Source organism: Lepidochelys kempii, chromosome 6 (assembly GCF_965140285.1).
Source record: "Lepidochelys kempii isolate rLepKem1 chromosome 6, rLepKem1.hap1, whole genome shotgun sequence".
Classification (NCBI taxonomy): domain Eukaryota; kingdom Metazoa; phylum Chordata; order Testudines; family Cheloniidae; genus Lepidochelys; species Lepidochelys kempii.
In genome coordinates this window covers 1320264-1344244 of record NC_136385.1, presented here as the reverse complement: position 1 = coordinate 1344244, position 23981 = coordinate 1320264, and the positions used below count along the sequence as shown (strand labels likewise).

The following is a 23981-nucleotide window of genomic DNA, read 5'->3' as shown; positions in this document are numbered from 1 at the left end:
AGTGAGGGGCACCGGCAGGGCTGGGGTGGGGGGGGGCCCAGCGGGGTTATGAAATGGGACTTTCCAGCCTGCACCAAGGCGAGGGGGAAAGCAGGGCTGGACTTGGTCCGCCCGGTGCTGCCCTCCTGTGGCCGTTGCTGATATAGCAGCAGGCTCAGGAGCCCCCGGGATCCTGCCTGTCGCTCCATAAAGGGGTTCACTGGAGTGAGCCCCTCCCCCAGCCCCCTAACCATCCCCGGGCACCCCCATTATGCAGGGATCCCTCCCCGGCTTTTTCCTGCCCCCTGTGGGTCCCGGGGGGGGAGCATCTCCCTGGTTATTGTCTGGCCGCCCGGAGCAGGGGGCGAGGTTTGGGGGGGCCCCCGCCGCCCCCCGAAAGACGCAGGCACCCGAGGAAAGGGAGGGGGCGCAGGCTCTGCATTTCGTAGTTTATTTCACAGAAAAATGTCTCCTTGCTGTACAGATTAAAAAAAAAATCGAACGCTTTTAAGAAACGTGAAGAAAACTCTCTGCCCCACCCCCCGCCCCACCCCCCAATCTGCCCTTCGATTTAGGGTTTCTCAGCCGGCTCACCACCACCCCCCAAACTGTGGGGCCCGCGGCACAGCCACTCACGCTCCAAAACTGCAGATCTGGGCTCTGGGGTTCAAAGAGCCCCCCCTCACATCCTCTATTGGGGGGTCCGGTGAACCCCCAACTCTGCCCCCTCCACACATCAGACGAGGTGCTCCAAATTTAACTGAAAGCACATATGCTCCCCTAAAAAGGAGTCTAATTTTGGGGGTGGCTCCTGAGAAGAGGGCAGACTGTGCCCTGGAACTCAGGATGCTCCTGCTAACATCCCCCCAAATATCGATAGCGAGAACCCCCACCGTGAGCCCGAAGAGGCGCTCCCCCACATTTTAACGGCAAGGAGAACTCAAAATCACTTCCTTGCCCCCAATCAGAGTAATTTGGGGGGGGCTGGGAAGGGGGATATGGGCCTGGAAATTTGGGGTGCTCGCAACGAGAGCGCCCCCTGAGATTCTGGAGCAGCTGCCAGTGAAAGCGGAACAATCTACCCCCTAAAATTTGGGGGGGGGCTGCAAAAGAAAGGGGTGATCTAAACCCGAGATTTGGGGGGATTCACCCCCTGAAAATTGGGGGTGCTTCAAAGAGGGGCGATGCACCTCAGAAATGTAGGGGGACGCATGCCATCCCATGCCATGCAGGTCTCTGCCGGAGAAGCAGGATCTCGCCAGCCCCCCGACTGAGAAACACTAAATCAAGCCGGCTTTTTCAATTCCCCTCCCCAACCCCCCCCCCACTTTTTTTGTGTTTTCCTCTTTAACCATTTTTTGTCTAAATCAACCCAACTCCCCCCCCACCCCCCACTTGTCTCAAAACACAGAAGTTTTGTCGGGTTTTTTTTATCGGTAAAACTCACAGAAGAGAAAAAACTGAAACGCTCACATGGGAAAAAAACGAGATTCGAGTCACAACGGGGCGGGGCCCCGGCAGCCGAGGGGGCGGGACGTAGCCGCCGACCAATGAGGGAGGGGGAAGTGAAGGAAGGAACCAATGGAAACAGAGGAGGCTGCTGCCGGTGCCGCTGCTAGAGGGCGCTGCTGCTGGAGGCTGGGCGGAGCCCCGCGGGCTACGGCGACCTGAAAAGAGGAGAAAGGGGGGGAAGGGTTAAGGGGATATGGGGAGAGGTCTGGCCCCCTGTGGAGAAAGGGGGAAAATGCAGACCCCAATGGGTCAGCCTCACAGGCCCATCTATCCCGGTATCCCGCCACCTCCCTGCCCTTCCGGATTAGCCTCATGAGCCCATTTACCCCGATCCGCCCCCCAGATGGCCCCACGGGCCCATGTATCCCGCCCTGTCCTGCACCCCACACCCATCAGCCCCATGTACCCCACCCCCTCCCAGATCAGCCCCATGGGACCATCTACCTTGGTATCCTGCCCCCTCCTGGCTGCCCCAGATCAGCTCCATAGGCCTATCTACCCCAGTATCCTGCCCCCTCATCAGCCCCATGGGCCCATCTACCCTGGTATCCTGCCCTCTCCCAGCCCCCCCAGATCAGACCCACAGGCCCATCTAGCCCCGTCTCAGCCCCCTCGTACCGGGACGCTCGGCGACGGGCAGCGTGGGGGGGGCTGGGCGTTTCCCGCCTGCGCTTGCGACCCGGGGAGCGGCTGTTGGTTCCTCGGCTCCTCTGGGAGGGTTTGTCACTGAGGGGGGCGCCGGGTAAGGGGAGGGTCAGTGGGGCCCCCAGATCTGACCCACAACCCTCCAAGCCTGCCCCCTCCCAGGCGCCCGATTCCCCCCTCCCCTGCTCCTCAGCCCCCCCACCCCTCACCCTTCCCTCCTAGCCCCCCTCCCGCCCACGAGCTGGTCCCTGGGGTTCCAGCAGACACCTACCTGTGCCGCTCCCGCTGGGCCGGGGGGGGCTCCGGGGGGGAGGGCCGGCGCCGCTCGGCCGGGGAGTAGCTGAGAGAGCGCGAGTCACGCAGGGAGTCGATCGGTTTCCGGGGGCTCCGGGAGCTGTACGGGGGAAGGGGGGATGGCAGGTGAGAGAGCAGCGCCCCCTGCGGGGGGTGGGACCAGCAGCACTCTGGGCAGGACAGGGCAGGGGACCCAGGGTCAGCCAGCTGTGCTCCTGCTCCCTGGGGAGAATGGGGACCCAGGCGTCCGGGCTGGCATCAACCACCAACTCCCCTCAGACAGACCCAGAGGGATCCAGGGGAAAACAGGGACCCAGGTATCCAGCCTGGCAATGCCCAACCCCTAGGACAATGAGGACCCAGGCGTCCAGACCAACACCCCACACTTACCGCCTCTGCTCAGGCGAGAGCTTCTTGGGGGCCGCCTTCGGCTGTGGCTGGGGCCCCGGCTTAGGAGAGGAGGAGGAAGAGGAGGAGGAGGAAGAAGAGGACGAGGAGGAGGAGGACGACGACGAGGAGGAAGACGAGGAGGACGACGAGGAGGATGAAGACGTTGAGCTGCTGCTGGAGCTGCTGGAGCTTCGGGAACGGCGTTTCCGCTTGGCCACCTCCAGGGGGCGCCCCTCGCGGGCCAGCTCCTTCTGCGCCGGACTCAGGGACCTGCGGACAGGGGCAGAGTGAGAAACTGGGGCAGGGGAGAGTGGGACTGGGCAGGGGGCACCATGCGCAGGGTGGTGGCTCAGCAGGGGGGCACTGGGCTGGGCCAGAAGGAATGGGGTGGGGAGCCGGGTGAAGGGTGCCCTGCTGCAAGGGGCCGGAGATGGGAGGGCGTGCCGCGAAGGAATGGGGACAGGCCGTGGGGGACCAGGCAGAGGACAGGCCTGCCGTGCCATGGGGGACCAGGGAGAGCGGGGACATGCCACATTGTGGGGGGGCTCTGGCCGGGGGGGCACCGCAGGGGACTCACTCTTTCTTCGCTGTCTCCAGGTCGGGTCCCTTGCTCGCTGGAGAGTCGTGGCTGGACTCCGAAGAGCTGGAGCTGGAGTCGGAGGAGGAGGAAGAGGACGAGGACGAGGAAGAGGACGACGAGGAGGACGACGAGGAGGTGGACGAGCTCCTCTTCTCTTTGGACGGGGTGCGGGGGGGCACCGGCAGCGGCACCAGCAGCTTGGGGACTCCACTCCGGGCTTTGTCTGGCAGCTCCCCGGGCCCCTCCGGGGCTGGCGGCTCCGACTTGACCTTTGGCCCTTCCCTGTCTTCCTCCTTGGGGGGCAGCACCGGGAGTGGGGCGGGCAGGGGGCTGGGCACCTTGTGGGATGCAGAGGAGGAGGAGGAAGAGGAAGAGGAGGAAGATCTGACTTTCTCTGGCCCTTTGGCTGGGGGGAGGCGGCCGGCAGGTGGGGAGCCCCCAGGGGCGACAGGGCAGGAGTTCAGGGTCCAGGCGGGCGCTGGACCCCCATTCCTCACCGCTCCCAGAGATCCCTCTGGCCGTGGGGAGTGGATCTTGGGGGCAGGGGAATGGGCTTTCCTGGCTTTGGGGGAGGCCTCGTCCGGCGCCGGCGGGGAGCAGGACGGACTGCGCCGGATGGGCACCACCACCACGGGCGACATCTTCTCAGCTCTGCCTGGTGCTGTCTTGTCAGCTGCTCCCACTTTGGGGTATTTCTCCAGCACCGGCGGTGAGCGGGACCTCCTCCCGGCTCGTTTCGGTGAGCCCGAGCCTGAGCGGGTCCTGGCTGGTGACGCCTTCGAGCGGCCACGGTAGGAAGAGGCTGGAGTGCGGGAGACGTCCAGTTTCGGCGGGGAGCGGGAGCGGGGCTGCCGGGAGCCGCGGCGCCGGGGGGAAGACCCCGCTCGGGCTCGGCGGGGCGGCGTGCGGGATCTGCCGCGGCGGGGCGAGGATGGCGAGCGCTCCCGGCGGCGGGAGAATCGCGAGGTGGATCTCGAGCGGCTCCTGCCGGGCGACGAGATGGATCGGTCCCTCCGCAGGGAGCTTCTGGATTTGCCTCGTCTGGAGATGGACCGGGAGCGGGTTCTCCTGGGCGAGGACCCAGATCTTCCTCGCCGCAGGGAAGATCTCCACTTCCCCCTTCTGGAGGGGGAGCTGGACCGACCACGCCTCGTCGGGCCCTTCGGTCTCTCTGGAGACGACCCAGAGCGGCTGCTTCTGGGAGACGCCCCCAGCTTCTCTCGAGGTCTCGGGGATGAGCCGGACCTGCCACGCCTTGGAGGAGATCTGGATTTTTCTCGAAGTCTTAGGGACGAGCCTGATATACTGTACCTTGCAGGCGATCTGGATTTCTCTCTAGATCTCAGAAATGAGCCAGAACTGCCATACCTTGCAGGAGATAGGGATTTCTCTCGAGGCCTGGGAGATGAGCCCGACCTGCTGCGCCTCGGGGGCGATCGGGACTTCTCTCGCGGCCTCGGGGGCGATCGGGACTTCTCTCGCGGCCTCGGGGGCGATCGGGACTTCTCTCGCGGCCTCGGGGGCGATCGGGACTTCTCTCGCGGCCTCGGGGGCGATCGGGACTTCTCTCGCGGCCTCGGGGGCGATCGGGACTTCTCTCGCGGCCTCGGGGGCGATCGGGACTTCTCTCGCGGCCTCGGGGGCGATCGGGACTTCTCTCGCGGCCTCGGGGGCGATCGGGACTTCTCTCGCGGCCTCGGGGGCGATCGGGACTTCTCTCGCGGCCTCGGGGGCGATCGGGACTTCTCTCGCGGCCTCGGGGGCGATCGGGACTTCTCTCGCGGCCTCGGGGGCGATCGGGACTTCTCTCGCGGCCTCGGGGGCGATCGGGACTTCTCTCGCGGCCTCGGGGGCGATCGGGACTTCTCTCGCGGCCTCGGGGGCGAGCCAGATCTGCTGCGTCTCAGAGGTGATGAGGATATTTCTGCCCGTTCTGGAGAAGACTCCGAGCTGCTTGGAGGTGTTCTGGATTTCTCTCTGATGCCAGGGGACGACCCCAATCTGCTCCTTCTTGGGGACATTCCATATTTGTCTTTTGTCTCAGGAGACATCGGCTTGACCTGACTTGCTAAAATCCTCACTAACTCTGTAGCTTCTGGAGAAACCACGGGCCTGCTGTGTTTTGAAACTGCCCCAAGCTTGCTTCCTGACCCTGGAGAGGATCCGGATCGGCTGCGTCTTGGGGGCGAACTGGATTTCCCTTTCAGTGTCAACAATGTTCCAGATCCGCTCAGTGAGGGAGGCGATCTGGATTTTGCTTGCTCTGCAGAGACCCCTCTCATGGGCGGAGATGGGGACTTCTTTTTCACTTCTGGAGAGGATCCGGATCGGCTTTGCCATGGCTGAGGAGATCTGGATTTTTCCTTCACCACTGGAGAGGCACCAGGCTTAACACATCTTGGAGGTGATCTGGATTTCTTTTTTGGCTCTGGAGAAGATCCCGATTGGCTATGCCTTGGGAGTGGTGAGCTAGATTTATCATTTAGTTCTGGAGAGGATCCAGACCTGCCTCTCGCAGGCGGCGATCTGGATTTCTTCATCGGTTCTGGAGAGGATCCAGACTGGCTACATCTTGGAAGCAAGCTAGATTTCTCTTCCACCACTGGAGAAGACACAGCACCACTGTGTCTTGGAGAGGTCTTAGACACCTTCTTCAATTCTGGAGAGGATCCAGATCTGCTTCTCCCTGGAGAAGATCTGGATTTCCCTTCCACTGCTGGTGAAGATCCAAGCCCACTTTGCCTTTGAGGAGAACTGGATTTCTTCTTCAACCCAGGAGAGGAGCCAGACCTGCCTCTCGCAGGAGGTGATATAGATTTCTCTCTCTGTTCTGGTGAGGATCCAGATCTGCTTCGTCTCAGGGGTGATCTTGGTTTCTCTCGCACAGCTGGAGATGATCCAGATCTGCTTCGTCTCGGGGGCGATCTAGATTTCTCTCGTACTGCTGGAGATGATCCAGATCTGCTGCGTCTCGGGGGCGATCTAGATTTCTCTCGCACGGCTGGAGATGATCCAGATCTGCTGCGTCTCGGGGGCGATCTAGATTTCTCTCGCACGGCTGGAAATGATCCAGATCTGCTGCGTCTCGGGGGCGATCTAGATTTCTCTCGCACGGCTGGAGACGATCCAGATCTGCTGCGTCTCGGGGGCGATCTAGATTTCTCTCGCACGGCTGGAGACGATCCAGATCTGCTGCGTCTCGGGGGCGATCTAGATTTCTCTCGCACGGCTGGAGATGATCCAGATCTGCTGCGTCTCGGGGGCGATCTAGATTTCTCTCGCATGGCTGGAGATGATCCAGATCTGCTGCGTCTCGGGGGCGATCTAGATTTCTCTCTCAATGCTGGAGAAGACCCGGATCGGCCTCTCACAGGTGGTGATCTGGATTTCTTCTTCACCACTGAAGAGGACCCAGATCTGCCTCGTCTCGGGGGTGTTCTAGATTTCTTTTTCAACACTGGTGAGGACCTAGACCTGCTTCGTCTCAGTGGTGATCTAGATTTCTTCTTCAACACTGGCGAAGACCTAGACCTGCTTCGTCTCGGTGGTGATCTGGATTTCTTTCTCGCCAATGGAGAAGATCCAGATCTCCTTCGTCTGGGGGATGACCTGGATTTCTTCTTCACTTCTGGAGACGATCCAGACCGGCTTCTTCTAGGTGGTGTTCTGGATTTCTTTTTGAGTGCCGGAGACAATCCAGATCTCCTCCTCCTCCTCCTGGAAGGCGTTCTGGATTTCTTTTTCAGCACTGGAGACGACCCTGACCGGCTCCTCCGAGGGGAAGATCTGGATTTCTTTTTTGGCCGAGATGATGAGCCAGAGCGGCTCCTCCGAGGTGATGATCTGGATTTCTTCCGTAGGCGAGGGGATGATGTGGAGCGGCTGCGTCTTGACACTTTCCTGGATTTCTGCTTTACTTCTGGCGACGAGTCTGACCGGCTCCTCCGCAGGAGCAGCCTGGATTTCTTCCTCCGCTCAGCTGACGACCCAGAGCGGCTCCTCCTGGCTGAAATCAGTGATTTCTCCCGCCTGGGAGAGGACCCTGACCTGCCTCGCCGGGGCGGGGTTCTAGACCGGGACCTGCCTCGCCGGGGCGGGGTTCTAGACCGGGACCTGCCTCGCCGGGGCGGGGTTCTAGACCGGGACCTGCCTCGCCGGGGCGGGGTTCTAGACCGGGACCTGCCTCGCCGGGGCGGGGTTCTAGACCGGGACCTGCCTCGCCGGGGCGGGGTTCTAGACCGGGACCTGCCTCGCCGGGGCGGGGTTCTAGACCGACCCCGCCTCGCCGTGTTCCTGCTCCTAGACCAGCCAGGCCTCTGGGGTGTCCTGGAGCGGGACCATCCTCGTCTTTGAGGACTGCGAGATCTCCCCCTCCTCTGGGGCGTACGGGATTTGCCCCACCTGGGTGGAGTGCGGGAACGGGAACGGCCCCATCTCTGGGGGCTCCGGGACCTGCCTCTCCACTGGGGGCTCCGGGATCGGGACCGGCCCCGTCTCGGTGGCGTGCGTGAACGGGCCCCCCGGCGGGGCGGGGTGCGGGAACGCCCTCCCCGGCGGGGCGGGGTGCGGGAGCGCTCCCTGCGGGAAGGGGGCGTCCGCGAGCGTGACTTGGCGTCTCTCTTTGAGAGGGAGCGGGTTTTGGCGCTCTTCGCGGGGGTGCCAGATCGCTCACGCCGGGACGAGGGCTTGGGGGCAGCCTTAGCAGGCTGGGAGGGCTCCGGGGAAGAACTGGAGCGGTCCCGGCGCTGGGAGCCCCTTGATTTCTCCTGCCTGCTTGGGGCCGGCTTATCCCGCTCGGGAGAAGAGGAGGAGGAGTCTTCGTCGCTCTCAGAGCCTGAGCGGGATGGCTGGGGGGAGGGGGCCTTCCGGGTCGTGGCCGGTGCCGAGGGGGCAGCCACTAGCGACGGGCTCTTGGGGCGATCAGCCACTGGCTTTTTCGGAGGCGGGGAGGAGGAACGGGGGGACTTGGTCTCTTTGGAGGGTGGGCGCTTGTGGCCGGACGAAGCCCTCTCCCGGGCCGGCTCGGGGGACGGGGAGCGGCGTTGCGGGCGTGGCTCACGCGCCGAGGTCAGGGTGGGGGTGGATTTGCGCTCTGGCTGCCGGGGGTGATCCTTGTCCTTCTGCTTCCCCTCGGAGACGGGCGACAGGGAGGAGGAACGCTGGCGCGGGGAGCGCCGAGAAGACTGCTTCTGTGGGAGGGGGAGAGAGAGCTGCTACTGCATGGACTTCAACCCACACCCCCAGCCTCACTGCTCTCACCCATTAGCCCCCATTCCCCTCCCAGAGCAGGGATAGAACCCAGGAGTCCTGGCTCCCAGCCTCCCCCAGCCTCCCCCAGCCCTCTGACTCACTAAACCCCCCTTCCCTCCCGGAGCTGGGGAGAGAACTCAGGAGTCCTGGCTCCCAGCCCCCACCACTCACCTCTCGCTTATCTCGACCCTCCCGGGGGCTGCCACTCTGTGCACGCCGGCTGACCTCAGGGGATGCTGAGTGATCTCTCTTGGGGGCATCCTTTGGGGCACCCTCGGGGTCAGCTCTCCTCCGCGGCGGCGCGGCAGGGCTCACGCTGGGCCGGGAAGCCCGTTTCTGAGTGGTGACACTCCGGGACCTGGGGAGGTTGGGGCAAAAGAGAAGGATCAGAGATCACTGAGAGCAGCAACACCCCCTGGGTGTTAGGAAGCCCTTCGAGGCAGGATCCCGCGCCCCTGACACCCCACCCCCACCCCACCGGCGGGGCGCCTACCTGCTCCGCGAGCTCTCCGAGGAGGAGGAAGAGTCTGGAGAGGACGAGCGACCTCTTCGGCCCTTCTGGGATGCCGACTCGCTGGTGGATCTGAGAGCACGCGGTCGGTTAGGGGGAATAATACCTGCCCTTGGGAGGTGGGCAGCGTGAGCAGCACAGGCTGGGGCGAGGAAATCAGAGGAATCCTGGCCGGTGGAGGGGTAGGGCAGCCGGGGGGGGGAGCCAAATCAGGGAGTGTGGGGAGCGCAGGCGGGAGGGGGGGTGATTAGTGGGGAGGAATCCTGGCAGCAGGGGGTGGGCGACGTGGGGGGCGAGAATCAGGGAGCATGGGGAGCGCAGGCTGAAGGGTCTGGCCGCAGCATTGGGGGGCACAGGCCAGGGAGGTGCAGGAGGGGGCTGACAGCGGTGCAGGGGTTCAGGAGGGGACTAGCTGTGGCATTCGGGGGGGGGGGCACACACTGGACTCTTACCTCTTCCTCTTCTTCTCCTTGGCTTTGTGTTTGCTCTTGGGACTGGGAGACCTGAGGTGAGTAACAGGGACCATTGGGAAACGGGAGAGCCCCCCACGCCCAGTGCCCCGCCCCCAACAGCACCCCCTGCTGGGAGAGGCCGGGGCTAGAATACCCCAGAGTTCCCCCCACAGCTAGCGCCCCACCCCACAGAGCCCTCTGCTGGGAGAGGCCAGGCCTGGAGTCACCAGGAGCTCCCCCCAAAAGCCACCGCCCCGCTCCACCCCACAGCACCCCCTGCTGGGAAAGGCCAGGGCTGGAGTCACCAGGAGCTACCCCCACAGCGCCCCCTGCTGGGACAGGGCGGGGCTGCCCATTTCACTAAGAAAAACCAGCGCAGTCCCTCACCTGTGTTTCCTCTTCTTCGAGTCTGACTCAGACCTGGACAGAGAACATGGAATGTGAGGTCAGCAAAACCATGGCACCCCACTGCGTCCCAATCACCCCGCAACTAACAGACCCTGGGGCCCATAGACTCCCCACCCCCAGAGCCAGCCAGTCACCCGCCTTGGGGCTGGATTGGAGCCAGCGCCCCCTACAGGGGAAAGGCCACATGTCCCATTCCCTCCCCCCCCCCCACCCCGAGCCAGCCCATCCCTTACCTGTGTTTCTTTTTCTTAGAGCTCTTTTTCCTCTCCCTTCGAGAAGGGGATCTGCTCTCTGACCTGCAGGGGAATGCAACTGGAGTCAAACGCAGTTGGAGGGCATCAGAGACTTCCAAGAGACCTGGCTCCCAGCCCCCCCACTCTACCCACTGCACCCAACTCCCCTCCCAGAGCTGGGGAGAGAACCCAGGTGTCCTGGTACTCACCTGCCTCTGTCTTTCTTCTTTTTCTTTTTTTTCTGCTTGGGGGATGGAGAGCAGGAGCTGCTGGACTCACGGACCAGGCTGGGGACAGACAGAGCAGGCGTGAAGGGGTTAATCGCCCCTGGTCCAGCCCCTCCCTCACCAAGAGCTGAACCCCTGGTATGGAGGCAACAGACCTCGAGCTTGTGTCCTATTGTTTGCGTTCCCGCCGCTAGAGTGCAGGGCTGCAACTCAGGCCAGACAGGGAGGGGTATTGAGCATCCACCCCAGCACCGCACACAGCCTGCCCCCTGCCAGCACGGGGCCCCCACAACCCCGAAGACCCCAGCAGGGGGCACCCCAGCCAGTACCCGTACTGCTTCTGCTGCTCCTGCTGCTGCTTGGCAGCCGCCGCCTCCTTCGCCCTGCGGCTGGGGTCGAACGAACTCCCGTCGACGTAATTCTCGCTGATGCCAAAAGCCGCCCTCAGCCGCTCGTTCTTCTTCTCATTGGCCTCGGCCAGCTGGTGGGTCTCTGTGACCCTGGGGAGGGGAGAGGAGGCGGTAAGGGGCGCAACAGACCGCAAGACTGGGGGAGCCCAGAGCTGGGCTAGCAGGGGGCTGCGGGTCGGGAGTGAGGGGCACCAGCAGAGCTGGGGGGAGCCCAGAGCTGGGCTAGCAGGGGGCTGCGGGTCGGGAGTGAGGGGCATCGGCACAGCCGAGGGGGGCAGGGATGGGGCACCCGCTGACACACCTCAGGCCCGAGACGCAGGAAGGGAAGGTGGAGCCCGTCTCTAGTGCCCAGCCAGTGAAGCTCGCAATGCCGGGGGGAGGCACGCTGGGGGAAGCGCCCCACTGCTGGTGGCCCTCTTGGGTACTTACGCTGGTTTCTGCTCAGGCTGCTGCTCCCCCTCCTTGCCCAAAGCCACGTCCTTCTCCACGAGCATGAGCCGGAAGGTCGCCACCTTCTCCTGGATCTCGCCCTCAGCATAACTGGGGAGAGGAGCCAGGAGAGTCAGGGGGCGCCGGGCGAGACGGGGTGTCCCCGGACTCTGGCCGAGGACACCTGAGCGAGGCTGGGCCAGTGCCCGGCTTTTCCATCCTCCGGCAGCTCCCAAAGCAAGTCGGGGGCAACGTGGACCCCCCCCTCCACCCCACGGTCTCGGTGCCTCCCAGGCCTTTTCTACGGTGCCCGCCAAAGAAGGCGACAGACAGGCAGCGGTGGCAGCATCAGCTACGGGCCCACCAGCCCGGGGGCAGAGAGCCGGGGCAATGTCCCCTCTCCACAGGAGGGCTTGAACTGGGGTCTCCTGCCCCGAGAGCTCCTCCAGCCACCAGGCCACAGCCTGAGAAGACAGGGACCCACGGCACATGCCCCCTCCCCCATGCACCCCTGCACTGCGTCAAGGGGCCCGTTGGAGCACGAGACGGGCCCTCTCCATGGCAGGGTACAGCCTACTTTGGGGCACCCTAGCTACATTCATCGGCATAGCACAATGCACCCCCCCCAACACACACAACCCCCGTGTCCCATCCCCACCCCCCGATTTGTGCCCCCCAACAACCTCCACCTCCCATCGCCACCCCCTGATGTGTACCCCCCCAAACGCCCCACGTCCCATCCCCACCCCCCGATGTGTGCCCCCCAACAACCTCCACCTCCCATCGCCACCCCCTGATGTGTACCCCCCCAAACGCCCCACGTCCCATCCCCACCCCCCGATGTGTGCCCAACAACCTCCACCTCCCATCGCCACCCCGATGTGTACCCCCCCAAACGCCCCACGTCCCATCCCCACCCCCCGATGTGTGCCCCCCCACAAACGCCCCACGTCCCATCCCCACCCCCGATGTGTGCCCCCCTACAAACCCCACATCCTATCCCCACCCCCGATGTGTGCCCCCAAGCTCCCTGTGTGCCCTCCCAATGCGTCCCCCCCATGTCCCACCCCCAGTGTGCCCCCAACCATCCCCACCTCCGCTGTGCCCCTTGCATCCCACCTCCATCCTCAATGTGCCCCCCCCCACGTGTGACACAGTGTAGCACCCCCACACGTACCCCTGTTCCTCCATGAGCTCGGCCAGCTCCAGGCATTTCAGCTCCACCTTCCGCTTGCGCTCATGGTCCAGGATCTCCTGGTTGGGCTTCTTCACCAGAGACGACTCCAGCTTCCTGAGCTCCTCCTCCGACTTGTAGTCGGTTCGCTCCTTCTTGTGCCGCACGGCCGAGAGGTTGCGCTGGACGTAGCCGTTGGTGCCGCTGCCCCGGGGAGTGGGGAGCCCTATCCCATTGTACATGGCGCCGCCAGGCTAGCACCGCCCGGGCCTGCAAGACCTGCGGAGACACACACGGCCTCAGACCCCCGAGTTCGGGCTGCCAGCGGCCCCAGCATGCCACGCTAACCACTAGACCCCACTCCCCTCCCAGAGAACCCAGGTGTCCTGATTCCTCGTTCCTGGTCCCCTAGCAAGGGTGCCCTTCCCCTCCGCCCCGAACATACCAAACACAAAACCCACCCCCAACAAACGTCTTTTTAGGATGACAACACACAGCTAGATCCAAATTAGCATGTAAACGAGGGCAGACCTCCGGGGAGCCTGAGGAGGGGGTTTGGTGTTGGGGAGACTGCAGGGAGGGGGCACAGACAAGAAGATGGGGGGCATGCAGGGGGAAGGGATGGCCTAAATGACGCTCTGTGGCAGGAGGAGGATGGGGGGGGCAGAGAGGGAGAAGGGATTATGGAGCAGAGATAAGGGGGAGACGCAACAATTACAGGGGAAAAATCTGTACTTTGAGGGTCACCCCCAGGTGGGGGGCTGTGGCTCCTGCACTGCCCCCACCCCCACCTCTGCTCCCGACCCATCCTCTCCTGTCCTCACCACACCCTCCCCTGCCCCCCTGCTCCCTCTCCATCCCCCTGCCCCCCACCCACTCCTCCCATCCCCCTGCTCCCTCCCCTTCCCCATCCCCCCTGCCCCCCACCCACTCCTCCCTTCCCCATCTACCCTGCCCCCATCCCAGCCCCTCCTCTGCCCCCTGTCCTGCCCTTGCCCCTCCTCACCCCTTCCCCATACCCATCCCCCCTGCCCCCCACCCACTCCTCCCTTCCCCATCTACCCTGCCCCCCACCCACTCCTCCCTTCTCCATCTACCCTGCCCCCATCCCAGCCCCTCCTCTGCCCCCTGTCCTGCCCTTGCCCCTCCCCACCCCTTCCCCATCCCCCCTGCCCCCCACCCACTCCTCCCTTCCCCATCTACCCTGCCCCCATCCCAGCCCCTCCTCTGCCCCCTGTCCTGCCCTTGCCCCTTCCCCATCCCCATCCCCCCTGCCCCCCACCCACTCCTCCCATCCCCCTGCTCCCTCCCCTTCCCCATCCCCCCTGCCCCCCACCCACTCCTCCCTTCTCCATCTACCCTGCCCCCATCCCAGCCCCTCCTCTGCCCCCTGTCCTGCCCTTGCCCCTCCCCACCCCTTCCCCATCCCCATCCCCCCTGCCCCCCACCCACTCCTCCCTTCCCCATCTACCCTGCCCCCATCCCAGCCCCTCCTCTGCCCCCTGTCCTGCCCTTGCCCCTTCCCCATCCCCATCCCCCCTGCCCCCCACCCACTCCTCCCATCCCCCTGCTCCCTCCCCTTCCCCATCCCCCCTGCCCCCCACCCACTCCTCCCTTCCCCATCTACCCTGCCCCCATCCCAGCCCCTACCCCTACCCAACCACACCCCCCACACCAGCCCCCACCGACTCCTCTGCTCCCTCCGCCCAACCCCCCCAGACCCTCCCCACCAACCCCATCCCCACCCCCCTGCCCCCCACCCCAGACCCTCCCCACCGACCCACTCCTCTGCCCCCGCCCCTCCTCTATCCCCGTCCTGCCCCTTCCCACCCCCTCCTCTGCCCCCTCCCCCCCACCGACCCCCTCCTCTGCTGCCCCCTCGCCCCAGGCCCCTCCCCGCGGCCCCGGGCCCCCCGCGCCGCGTCTGCGCCACTCACGGAGCCAGGCCGCCCGCTCGCTCCGCGCCGCCGCCTCGGCCTGAGCCTGACTCCGAGCCAGCAGCTGCCCCCGCCCCCGCGAGCGCCGCCCGCCGCGCGGCACCACGGGAAATGGAGTCCGCCGGGCCGCGCCGCGCCGCGCGGGGCGGCGGGCGCGCCGGGCGCGCGGCACTACAGCTCCCGGCGGGCCCCGCGCGCGCGGGGCCTGCCGCCGCCATTTTGTGCGCTGTGCCGTTGGGCCGCGGGGCACGCCGGGAGCTGTAGTCCGGCTGGGCCGGGGACGCTCCGTCCGGCAATGGCGGGGCCCCGGTCCGGTGCGACTACAGCTCCCATGAGGCCCCGCGGCAGGCGCACAGCCCACTGGGATGCCCACGACCCAGCTCAGGGCAAAGGGCGGCCGGGGCCGCCGGGACTCCGGTTCCCATGAGGCGCCGCGGCAGCCGCGCAGCCCGCTGGGTAACCACCAGCCTGCTGGGGAAGGCCGCTCCCGGCGTGCCCCGCGCCGAACACCGCCATTTTCTCCGCGGGGCCGCGGGGCAGGCCGGGAGCCGTAGTCCGGCCCCGGCGGGACTACCGCGCCCATGAGGCCCCGCGGCGGGGCGCAAGGCCTTCTGGGACATGCCCTGGCCGGGGGCGGGCCCGTGAGACCGCTTCCCGACGCCATTTTGATCGCTGAGGGGATGATTCTAGGGTCTCCCCCGCCAGGCCGCTCTCTGGCCCAGGGCCCCCTCGGGGTCGCGGGCTCTCCCCCGCCAGGCCGCTCTCTGGCCCCAGGGCCCCCTCGGGGTCGCGGGCTCTCCCCCGCCAGGCCGCTCTCTGGCCCAGGGCCCCCTCGGGGTCGCGGGCTCTCCCCCGCCAGGCCGCTCTCTGACCCAGGGCCCCCTCGGGGTCGCGGGCTCTCCCCCGCCAGGCCGCTCTCTGGCCCCAGGGCCCCCTCGGGGTCGCGGGCTCTCCCCCGCCAGGCCGCTCTCTGGCCCCAGGGCCCCGTCGGTCGCGGGCTCTCCCCCGCCAGGCCGCTCTCTGGCCCCAGGGCCCCCTCGGGGTCGCGGGCTCTCCCCCGCCAGGCCGCTCTCTGGCCCCAGGGCCCCCTCGGGGTCGCGGGCTCTCCCCCGCCAGGCCGCTCTCTGGCCCCAGGGCCCCCTCGGGGTCGCGGGCTCTCCCCCGCCAGGCCGCTCTCTGACCCAGGGCCCCCTCGGGGTCGCGGGCTCTCCCCCGCCAGGCCGCTCTCTGACCCAGGGCCCCCTCGGTCGCGGGCTCTCCCCCGCCAGGCCGCTCTCTGGCCCCAGGGCCCCCTCGGGGTCGCGGGCTCTCCCCCGCCAGGCCGCTCTCTGGCCCCAGGGCCCCCTCGGTCGCGGGCTCTCCCCCGCCAGGCCGCTCTCTGACCCAGGGCCCCCTCGGGGTCGCGGGCTCTCCCCCGCCAGGCCGCTCTCTGACCCAGGGCCCCCTCGGTCGCGGGCTCTCCCCCGCCAGGCCGCTCTCTGACCCAGGGCCCCCTCGGGGTCGCGGGCTCTCCCCCGCCAGGCCGCTCTCTGACCCAGGGCCCCCTCGGGGTCGCGGGCTCTCCCCCGCCAGGCCGCTCTCTGGCCCCAGGGCCCCCTCGGGGTCGCGGGCTCTCCCCCGCCAGGCCGCTCTCTGACCCAGGGCCCCCTCGGTCGCGGGCTCTCCCCCGCCAGGCCGCTCTCTGACCCAGGGCCCCGTCGGTCGCGGGCTGTCCCCCACCAGGCCGCTCTCTGACCCCAGGGCCCCCTCGGGGTCGCGGGCTCTCCCCCGCCAGGCCGCTCTCTGACCCAGGGCCCCGTCGGTCGCGGGCTGTCCCCCGCCAGGCCGCTCTCTGGCCCCAGGGCCCCCTCGGGGTCGCGGGCTCTCCCCCGCCAGGCCGCTCTCTGGCCCCAGGGCCCCCTCGGGGTCGCGGGCTCTCCCCCGCCAGGCCGCTCTCTGGCCCAGGGCCCCGTCGGTCGCGGGCTCTCCCCCGCCAGGCCGCTCTCTGGCCCCAGGGCCCCCTCGGGGTCGCGGGCTCTCCCCCGCCAGGCCGCTCTCTGGCCCCAGGGCCCCCTCGGGGTCGCGGGCTCTCCCCCGCCAGGCCGCTCTCTGACCCAGGGCCCCCTCGGGGTCGCGGGCTCTCCCCCGCCAGGCCGCTCTCTGGCCCCAGGGCCCCCTCGGGGTCGCGGGCTCTCCCCCGCCAGGCCGCTCTCTGACCCAGGGCCCCGTCGGTCGCGGGCTCTCCCCCGCCAGGCCGCTCTCTGGCCCCAGGGCCCCCTCGGGGTCGCGGGCTCTCCCCCGCCAGGCCGCTCTCTGACCCAGGGCCCCCTCGGGGTCGCGGGCTGTCCCCCGCCAGGCCGCTCTCTGGCCCCAGGGCCCCCTCGGGGTCGCGGGCTCTCCCCCGCCAGGCCGCTCTCTGGCCCCAGGGCCCCCTCGGTCGCGGGCTCTCCCCCGCCAGGCCGCTCTCTGACCCAGGGCCCCCTCGGGGTCGCGGGCTCTCCCCCGCCAGGCCGCTCTCTGGCCCCAGGGCCCCCTCGGGGTCGCGGGCTCTCCCCCGCCAGGCCGCTCTCTGGCCCCAGGGCCCCCTCGGGGTCGCGGGCTCTCCCCCGCCAGGCCGCTCTCTGACCCAGGGCCCCGTCGGTCGCGGGCTCTCCCCCGCCAGGCCGCTCTCTGGCCCCAGGGCCCCCTCGGGGTCGCGGGCTCTCCCCCGCCAGGCCGCTCTCTGGCCCCAGGGCCCCCTCGGGGTCGCGGGCTCTCCCCCGCCAGGCCGCTCTCTGGCCCCAGGGCCCCCTCGGGGTCGCGGGCTCTCCCCCGCCAGGCCGCTCTCTGGCCCCAGGGCCCCCTCGGGGTCGCGGGCTCTCCCCCGCCAGGCCGCTCTCTGGCCCCAGGGCCCCCTCGGTCGCGGGCTCTCCCCCGCCAGGCCGCTCTCTGGCCCCAGGGCCCCCTCGGGGTCGCGGGCTCTCCCCCGCCAGGCCGCTCTCTGGCCCCAGGGCCCCCTCGGGGTCGCGGGCTCTCCCCCGCCAGGCCGCTCTCTGGCCCCAGGGCCCCGTCGGGGTCGCGGGCTCTCCCCCGCCAGGCCGCTCTCTGGCCCCAGGGCCCCGTCGGGGTCGCGGGCTCTCCCCCGCCAGGCCGCTCTCTGGCCCCAGGGCCCCGTCGGGGTCGCGGGCTCTCCCCCGCCAGGCCGCTCTCTGGCCCCAGGGCCCCCTCGGGGTCGCGGGCTCTCCCCCGCCAGGCCGCTCTCTGGCCCCAGGGCCCCCTCGGGGTCGCGGGCTCTCCCCCGCCAGGCCGCTCTCTGGCCCCAGGGCCCCGTCGGTCGCGGGCTCTCCCCCGCCAGGCCGCTCTCTGACCCAGGGCCCCCTCGGGGTCGCGGGCTCTCCCCCGCCAGGCCGCTCTCTGGCCCCAGGGCCCCCTCGGGGTCGCGGGCTCTCCCCCGCCAGGCCGCTCTCTGGCCCCAGGGCCCCCTCGGGGTCGCGGGCTCTCCCCCGCCAGGCCGCTCTCTGACCCCAGGGCCCCATCATATAATCTCAGGGTTGGAAGGGACCTCAGGAGGTATCTAGTCCAACCCCCTGCTCAAAGCAGGACCAATCCCCAACTAAATCATCCCAGCCAGGGCTTTGTCAAGCCTGACCTTAAAAACCTCTAAGGAAGGAGATTCCACCACCTCCCTAGGTAACGCATTCCAGATGATACGTCTGAGGGAAGGGAGCAGAAGGAGACTCCGGTGATTGGAAGGCATGAGATGTGCTGTCCTAGGGTTGGGGATTCCACGACCACCGCTCCCAAGAGAAGGAGGCGCGTGGTGGTGGTCGGGGACTCTCTCCTCAGGGGTACTGAGTTACCTGTCTGCCACCCCGACCAGGAAAACCGAGAAGTCTGCTGCTTGCCAGGACCTAAGATTCGTGATGTGGTGGAGAGACTGCCGAGACTCATCAAGACTTTGGATCGCAACCCCTTCCTGCTTCTCCACGTGGGCACCAATGATACTGCCAAGAGTGACCTTGAGTGGATCACTGCGGACTACATGGCTCTGGGAAGAAGGATAAAGGAGTTTGAGGCACAAGTGGTGTTCTCGTCCATCCTCCCCATGGAAGGAAAAGGCCTGGGCAGAGACCGTCGAATCGTGGAAGTCAACGAATGGCTACGCAGGTGGCGTCGGAGAGAAGGCTTGGATTCTGTGACCACAGGATGGTGTTCCAAGAAGGAGGAGTGCTGGGCAGAGACGGGCTCCACCTAGCAAAGAGAGGGAAGAGCATCTTCGCAAGCAGGCTGGCTAACCTAGGGAGGAGGGCTTTAAACTAGGTTCACCAGGGGAAGAAGACCAAAGCCCAGAGGTAAGTGGGGAAGTGGGATACCGGGAGGAGGCACGAGCAGGAGCGCGTGAGACGGGAGGGCTCCTGCCTCATACTGAGAAAGAGGGGCGATCAGCAGGTTACCTCAAGTGCCTATATACAAATGCACGAAGCCTGGGAAACAAGCAGGGAGAACTGGAAGTCATGGCACAGTCAAGGAATTATGATGTGATTGGAATAACAGAGACTTGGTGGGATAACTCACATGACTGGAGTATTGTCATGGATGGATATAAGCTGTTCAGGAAGGGCAGAAAAGGTGGGGGAGTTGCACTGTATGTAAGGGAGCAGTATGACTGCTCAGAGCTCAAGTATGAAACTGCAAAAAAACCTGAGAGTCTCTGGATTAAGTTTAGAAGTGTGAGCAACAAGGGTGATGTCGTGGTGGGAGTCTACTATAGACCACCGGACCAGGGGGATGAGGTGGACGAGGCTTTCCTCTAGCAACTCGCAGAAGTTACTGGATCGCAGGCCCTGGTTCTCTTGGGAGACTTCAATCATCCTGATATCTGCTGGGAGAGCAATACAGCGGTGCATAGGCAATCCAGGAAGTTTTTGGAAAATGTAGGGGACAATTTCCTGGTGCAAGTGCTGGAGGAACCAACTAGGGGCAGAGCTCTTCTTGACCTGCTGCTCACAACTGGGAAGAATTAGTAGGGGAAGCTAAAGTGGATGGGAACCTGGGAGGCAGTGACCATGAAATGGTCGAGTTCAGGATCCTAACACAAGGAAGAAAGGAGAGCCGCAGAATACAGACCCTGGACTTCAGAAAAGCAGACTTTGACTCCCTCAGGGAACTGATGGGTAAGATCCCCTGGGAGAATAACATGAGGGGGAAAGGAGTCCAGGAGAGCTGGCTGTATTTTAAAGAATCCTTATTGAGGTTACAGGGACAAACCATCCCGATGTGTAGAAAGAATAGTAAATATGGCAGGCGACTAGCTTGGCTTAACAGTGAAATCCTTGCTGCTCTTAAATACAAAAAATAAGCTTACAAGATGTGGAAGATTGGACAAATGACCAGGGATGAGTATAAAAATATTGCTTGGGCTTGCAGGAGTGAAATCAGGAAGGCCAAATCACACCTGGAGTTGCACCTAGCAAGAGATGTTAAGAGTAACAAGAAGGGTTTCTTCAGGTATGTTAGCAACAAGAAGAAAGTCAAGGAAAGTGTGGGCCCCTTACTGAATGAGGGAGGCAACCTAATGACAGAGGATGTGGAAAAAGCTAATGTACTCAATGCTTTTTTTGCCTCTGTCTTCACGAACAAGGTCAGCTCCCAGACTGCTGCACTGGGCAGCACAGCATGGGGAGAAGGTGACCAGCCCTCTGTGGAGAAAGAAGTGGTTTGGGACTATTTAGAAAAGTTGGATGAGCACAGGTCCATGGGGCCGGATGCGTTGCATCCGAGAGTGCTAAAGGAGTTGGCGGATGTGATTGCAGAGACATTGGCCATTATCTTTGAAAACTCATGACGATCGGGGGAGGTCCCGGATGACTGGAAAAAGGCTAATGTAGTGCCCATCTTTAAAAAAGGGAAGAAGGAGGATCCTGGGAACTACAGGCCAGTCAGTCTCACCTCAGTCCCTGGAAAAATCATGGAGCAGGTCCTCAAGGAATCCATTCTGAAGCACTTAGAGGAGAGAAAAGTGATCAGGAACAGTCAGCATGGATTCACATGCCTGACTCATCTAATTGCCTTCTATGACGAGATAACTGGCTCTATGGATGAAGGGAAAGCAGTGGATGTGTTGTTCCTTGACTTTAGCAAAGCTTTTGACATGGTCTCCGACAGTATTCTTGCCAGCAAGTTAAAGAAGTATGGGCTGGATGAATGGACTATAAGGTGGATAGAAAGCTGGCTAGATTGTCGGGCTCAACGGGTAGTGATCAATGGCTCCATGTCTAGTTGGCAGCTGGTATCAGGTGGAGTGCCCCAGGGGTCGGTCCTGGGGCCGGTTTTGTTCAATATCTTCATAAATGATCTGGAGGATGGTGTGGATTGCATCCTCAGCAAGTTTGCAGATGACACTAAACTGGGAGGAGTGGTAGATACGCTGGAGGGTGGGGATAGGATACAGAGGGACCTAGACAAATTGGAGGATTGGGCCAAAAGAAATCTGATGAGATTCAACAAGGACAAGTGCAGAGTCCTGCCCTTAGGACGGAAGAATCCAATGCACCGCTACAGACTAGGGACCAAATGGCTCGGCAGCAGTTCTGCAGAAAAGGACCTAGGGGTTACAGTGGACGAGAAGTTGGATATGAGTCAACAGTGTGCCCTTGTTGCCAAGAAGGCCAATGGCATTTTTGGATGTATAAGTAGGGGCATTGCCAGCAGATCGAGGGACATGATCGTTCCCCAATATTTGACATTGGTGAGACCTCATCTGGAGTCCTGTGTCCAGTTGTGTGCCCCACACTACAAGAAGGATGTGGAAAAATTGGAAAGAGTCCAGCGGAGGGCAACAAAAATTATTAGGGGACTGGAACACATGAGTTATTAGGAGAGGCTGAGGGAACTGGGGATATTTACTCTTCAGAAGAGAAGAAGGAGGGGGGATTTGATAACTGCTTTCAACTACCTGAAAGGGGGTTCCAAAGAGGATGGCTGCTCTAGACTGTTCTCAGTGGTAGCAGATGACAGAACAAGGAGTAATGGTCTCAAGCTGCAGTGGGGGAGATTTAGGTTGGATATTAGGAAAAAAATTTTCACTATGAGAATGGTGAAACACTGGAGTGTCGGGGTCGCGGGGTCTCCCCCCCCCCCAGGCCGCTCTGTGGCCCTAGGGCCCGTGTCGGGGTCGCGGGGTCTCCCCCCCCCAGGCCGCTCTGTGGCCCTAGGGCCCGTGTCGGGGTCGCGGGGTCTCCCCCCCCCCCAGGCCGCTCTGTGGCCCTAGGGCCCGTGTTGGGGTCGCGGGGTCTCCCCCCCCCAGGCCGCTCTGTGGCCCTAGGGCCCGTGTCGGGGTCGCAGGGTCTCCCCCCCAGGCCGCTCTGTGGCCCTAGGGCCCATGTCGGGGTCGCGGGGTCACACGCAGATTGGTCTGTTATCGTAGTGCTGCATTGTTATTGTAGGGTCTCACAGACACTGGATCCGGGCTGCCCGGTGGGGGTCAGTCCTGCCAGCCCGCCCAGCATGGCAGCAGTCAGTGGTCAGGCTAGCAATTCGGGGTTGGGGGCCCCGAGTCCGGGGCAGCTGCACAGCCCCACCAGCTGTGGAGTCTGGGGTGGCTACATGGGAGGGGTCTGGGTTGGGCAGCCAGTCAGTCAGCCAGCCAGCCCCCACGCGGCCCACAATTTGTAATAAGTTGAGAACCGCTGTTGTAGGGTCTCACAGACGCTGGTCTGTTATCGTAGGGCTGCGTAAGCTGCATTGTTATCCTAGGATCTCACGAACACTGTCTTGTATCGTCGGGCTGCGTGGGCTGTATTGTTAGTGTAGGGTCTCCCACACGCTGGTGTGTTTCCATAGGGCTGCATGGACTGCGTTGTTACTGTAGGGTCTCCCGCACACTGGTCTGTTATTGTACCAGTGCATGTGCTGTGTTGTTATGTAGGGTCTCACAGACACTGGTCTGTTATCGTAGGGCTGCGTGGGCTGCATTGTTATTGTAGGGTCTCACTGCGAATTGTTCCCTTCCCCCATTAAAGACCCGTTCCAGGGGAAGTGGGGGGCTCTGTAGCTCACACAGCTCAAGCACTCCTTGGAAAGAAATAAATGCTTTGAGTGGGGGAGAGAGGAACTACATTTCCCAGCATGCCCTGTGCTAGAGCCTGCTGCATTCTGGGAGTTGTAGTTCAGCTGGCCCAGGAGCCCTTGGAAATGGCTTGACTCTTGGTGCAGAGGGTCGGGGTAGACTACCCATCCCAACATGCCCTGGGTGGGATCCTTTTGCATTGTGGGAATTGTGGTTTAGCTGTACGAGCTGTACCTCTATAGTTCCGAGTTACTTTAACTAATTACCCACCCCAGGCAAGGGGTTACCCTTCCTGTAATTGGAGAGAGTTCAGCCCCAAGGTCGCTGGCAGTAACCAGGTTCTCAATGGACAGGGGATGCAGAGACCACTGAACGCTCTTTCAGCCAACACGCTGCAGCCTGGGCCGGGACAGAGAGAACAATACGGAAGGGCTAGCATTTGTACTATACCCTCCCAAAGCGTCAGTCATCCTCCTTCTCCTCCACCTCATTGTCACCATCTCCAGACTCCCCTGTGGCCACCATCCTCGTGTCCCCTCCAGGAGACCGCTTTTATAACCTGTTAGGGAAGGTTTGAACCCCTTTTCCTTCTTTGAACATCGAGCCCCCACAACGTGTGGGTTGCCCCCCTTTCCGATCGACAAACTTGTTAGTTCCCCTTAACACACGAACGCTGATGTCACCTGATCACCACAGGCACAGTTGGTTGCCTGGAGGAAGTCTTTCACATTTCACCCCAGCTACGAACAGTCATCCTGTGGTGTCTGCTTAGCTCTCGTGGACGTGGTTATGCCAACTCACCAGTTCTGCTCAAAGCATCAGCAGATCATAAACACAGCAGCAAGCTCAGCGGGTTTATTATTATCGGACTTCCGCTAAAGGATCTTTATATTAGAGCTCACTTATCCTAAGGCAGAGGTTCTCAAACTTTCCGCCTGTGACCCCATTTTGAGACTTGACCCCAGACAACCACAAAGTTAGGCACATGCTCCTTGCAAGAATTGATCGCAGGAACTTCCGATGAGCTCTTTGCTTTCAGCTGCCAGCAAATCCATGGCATCAGGCTTGCGCTGAAAGGGGTTTCGTACCAAATCATACTTTCTCATTCCCAAGTTGGGGGGAAAGGACACAAACTCTTTCTCTAGCCAGCTGAGATGCTCAGCCATCACCTGTGCAGGAGGCTGAATAATTTCCTGGAAAGCTGCAGGAAGCATTCATAGCTTGTCTTCAATATATTATTCTTCCCGAAAACAATTTGAGCCATGAATCCTGTGGTCGATCACTCAGCTGAAGGACCTGGGTGTTCTTTCCTTGCAGACCTGTGTTCAGTTCATTCTGATCCAACTGGTGCCTCTGACATAGGCAAAAAGACACATCTTCTTTTGGTCACCTGGAAAATCAATGATCCCACTTTCTTTGCAGTCCATTGCATAGGCACGCAGCTTATCTCAGTTCAGAAAATCGTCCCAGGACTCTGCAGCAACACGGCGGGATTGGACCTCCTACCTTCACCCAGTTTTGCAA

General features: G+C 63.7%; 1 protein-coding gene across 4 annotated transcripts; it reads right to left on the bottom strand.

The window, feature by feature from the left end:
• Positions 1 to 414: 414 nt before the first annotated feature.
• Positions 415 to 14538, bottom strand: SRRM2 (serine/arginine repetitive matrix 2). 4 transcript variants are annotated; one of them, XM_073346512.1, is made up of 15 exons: positions 14432 to 14538; positions 12498 to 12773; positions 11321 to 11431; positions 10811 to 10981; positions 10464 to 10541; positions 10255 to 10317; positions 10001 to 10033; positions 9614 to 9664; positions 9144 to 9233; positions 8822 to 9008; positions 3398 to 8589; positions 2821 to 3090; positions 2408 to 2530; positions 2110 to 2217; positions 415 to 1646 (listed from the first exon to the last, which is right to left on the bottom strand). In XM_073346512.1, exons 2-15 carry the CDS (start codon positions 12734 to 12736, stop codon positions 1637 to 1639), a joined length of 6726 nt encoding a protein of 2241 aa, XP_073202613.1. In that variant the 5' UTR covers positions 12737 to 12773; positions 14432 to 14538; the 3' UTR covers positions 415 to 1636. The 4 variants fall into 4 exon arrangements, with proteins under 4 accessions (XP_073202613.1, XP_073202615.1, XP_073202616.1 ...); XM_073346514.1 differs by having other exon boundaries at positions 3398 to 8586; XM_073346515.1 differs by having other exon boundaries at positions 10817 to 10981.
• Between the last annotated feature and the right edge of the window lie 9443 nt (positions 14539 to 23981).

Excerpts from the sequence above, each read along its gene's own strand:
- SRRM2 (XM_073346512.1), bottom strand. The coding sequence starts at position 12,736 with ATGTACAATGGGATAGGGCTCCCCACTCCCCGGGGCAGCGGCACCAAC. Across the intron at positions 10,542-10,810 it reads GAGCAGCAGAAGCAGTACGG|CCTGGTCCGTGAGTCCAGCA; the intron begins GTACTGGCTGGG and ends GTCTGTCCCCAG. Across the intron at positions 10,318-10,463 it reads AAGAAGAAAGACAGAGGCAG|GTCAGAGAGCAGATCCCCTT; the intron begins GTGAGTACCAGG and ends ATTCCCCTGCAG.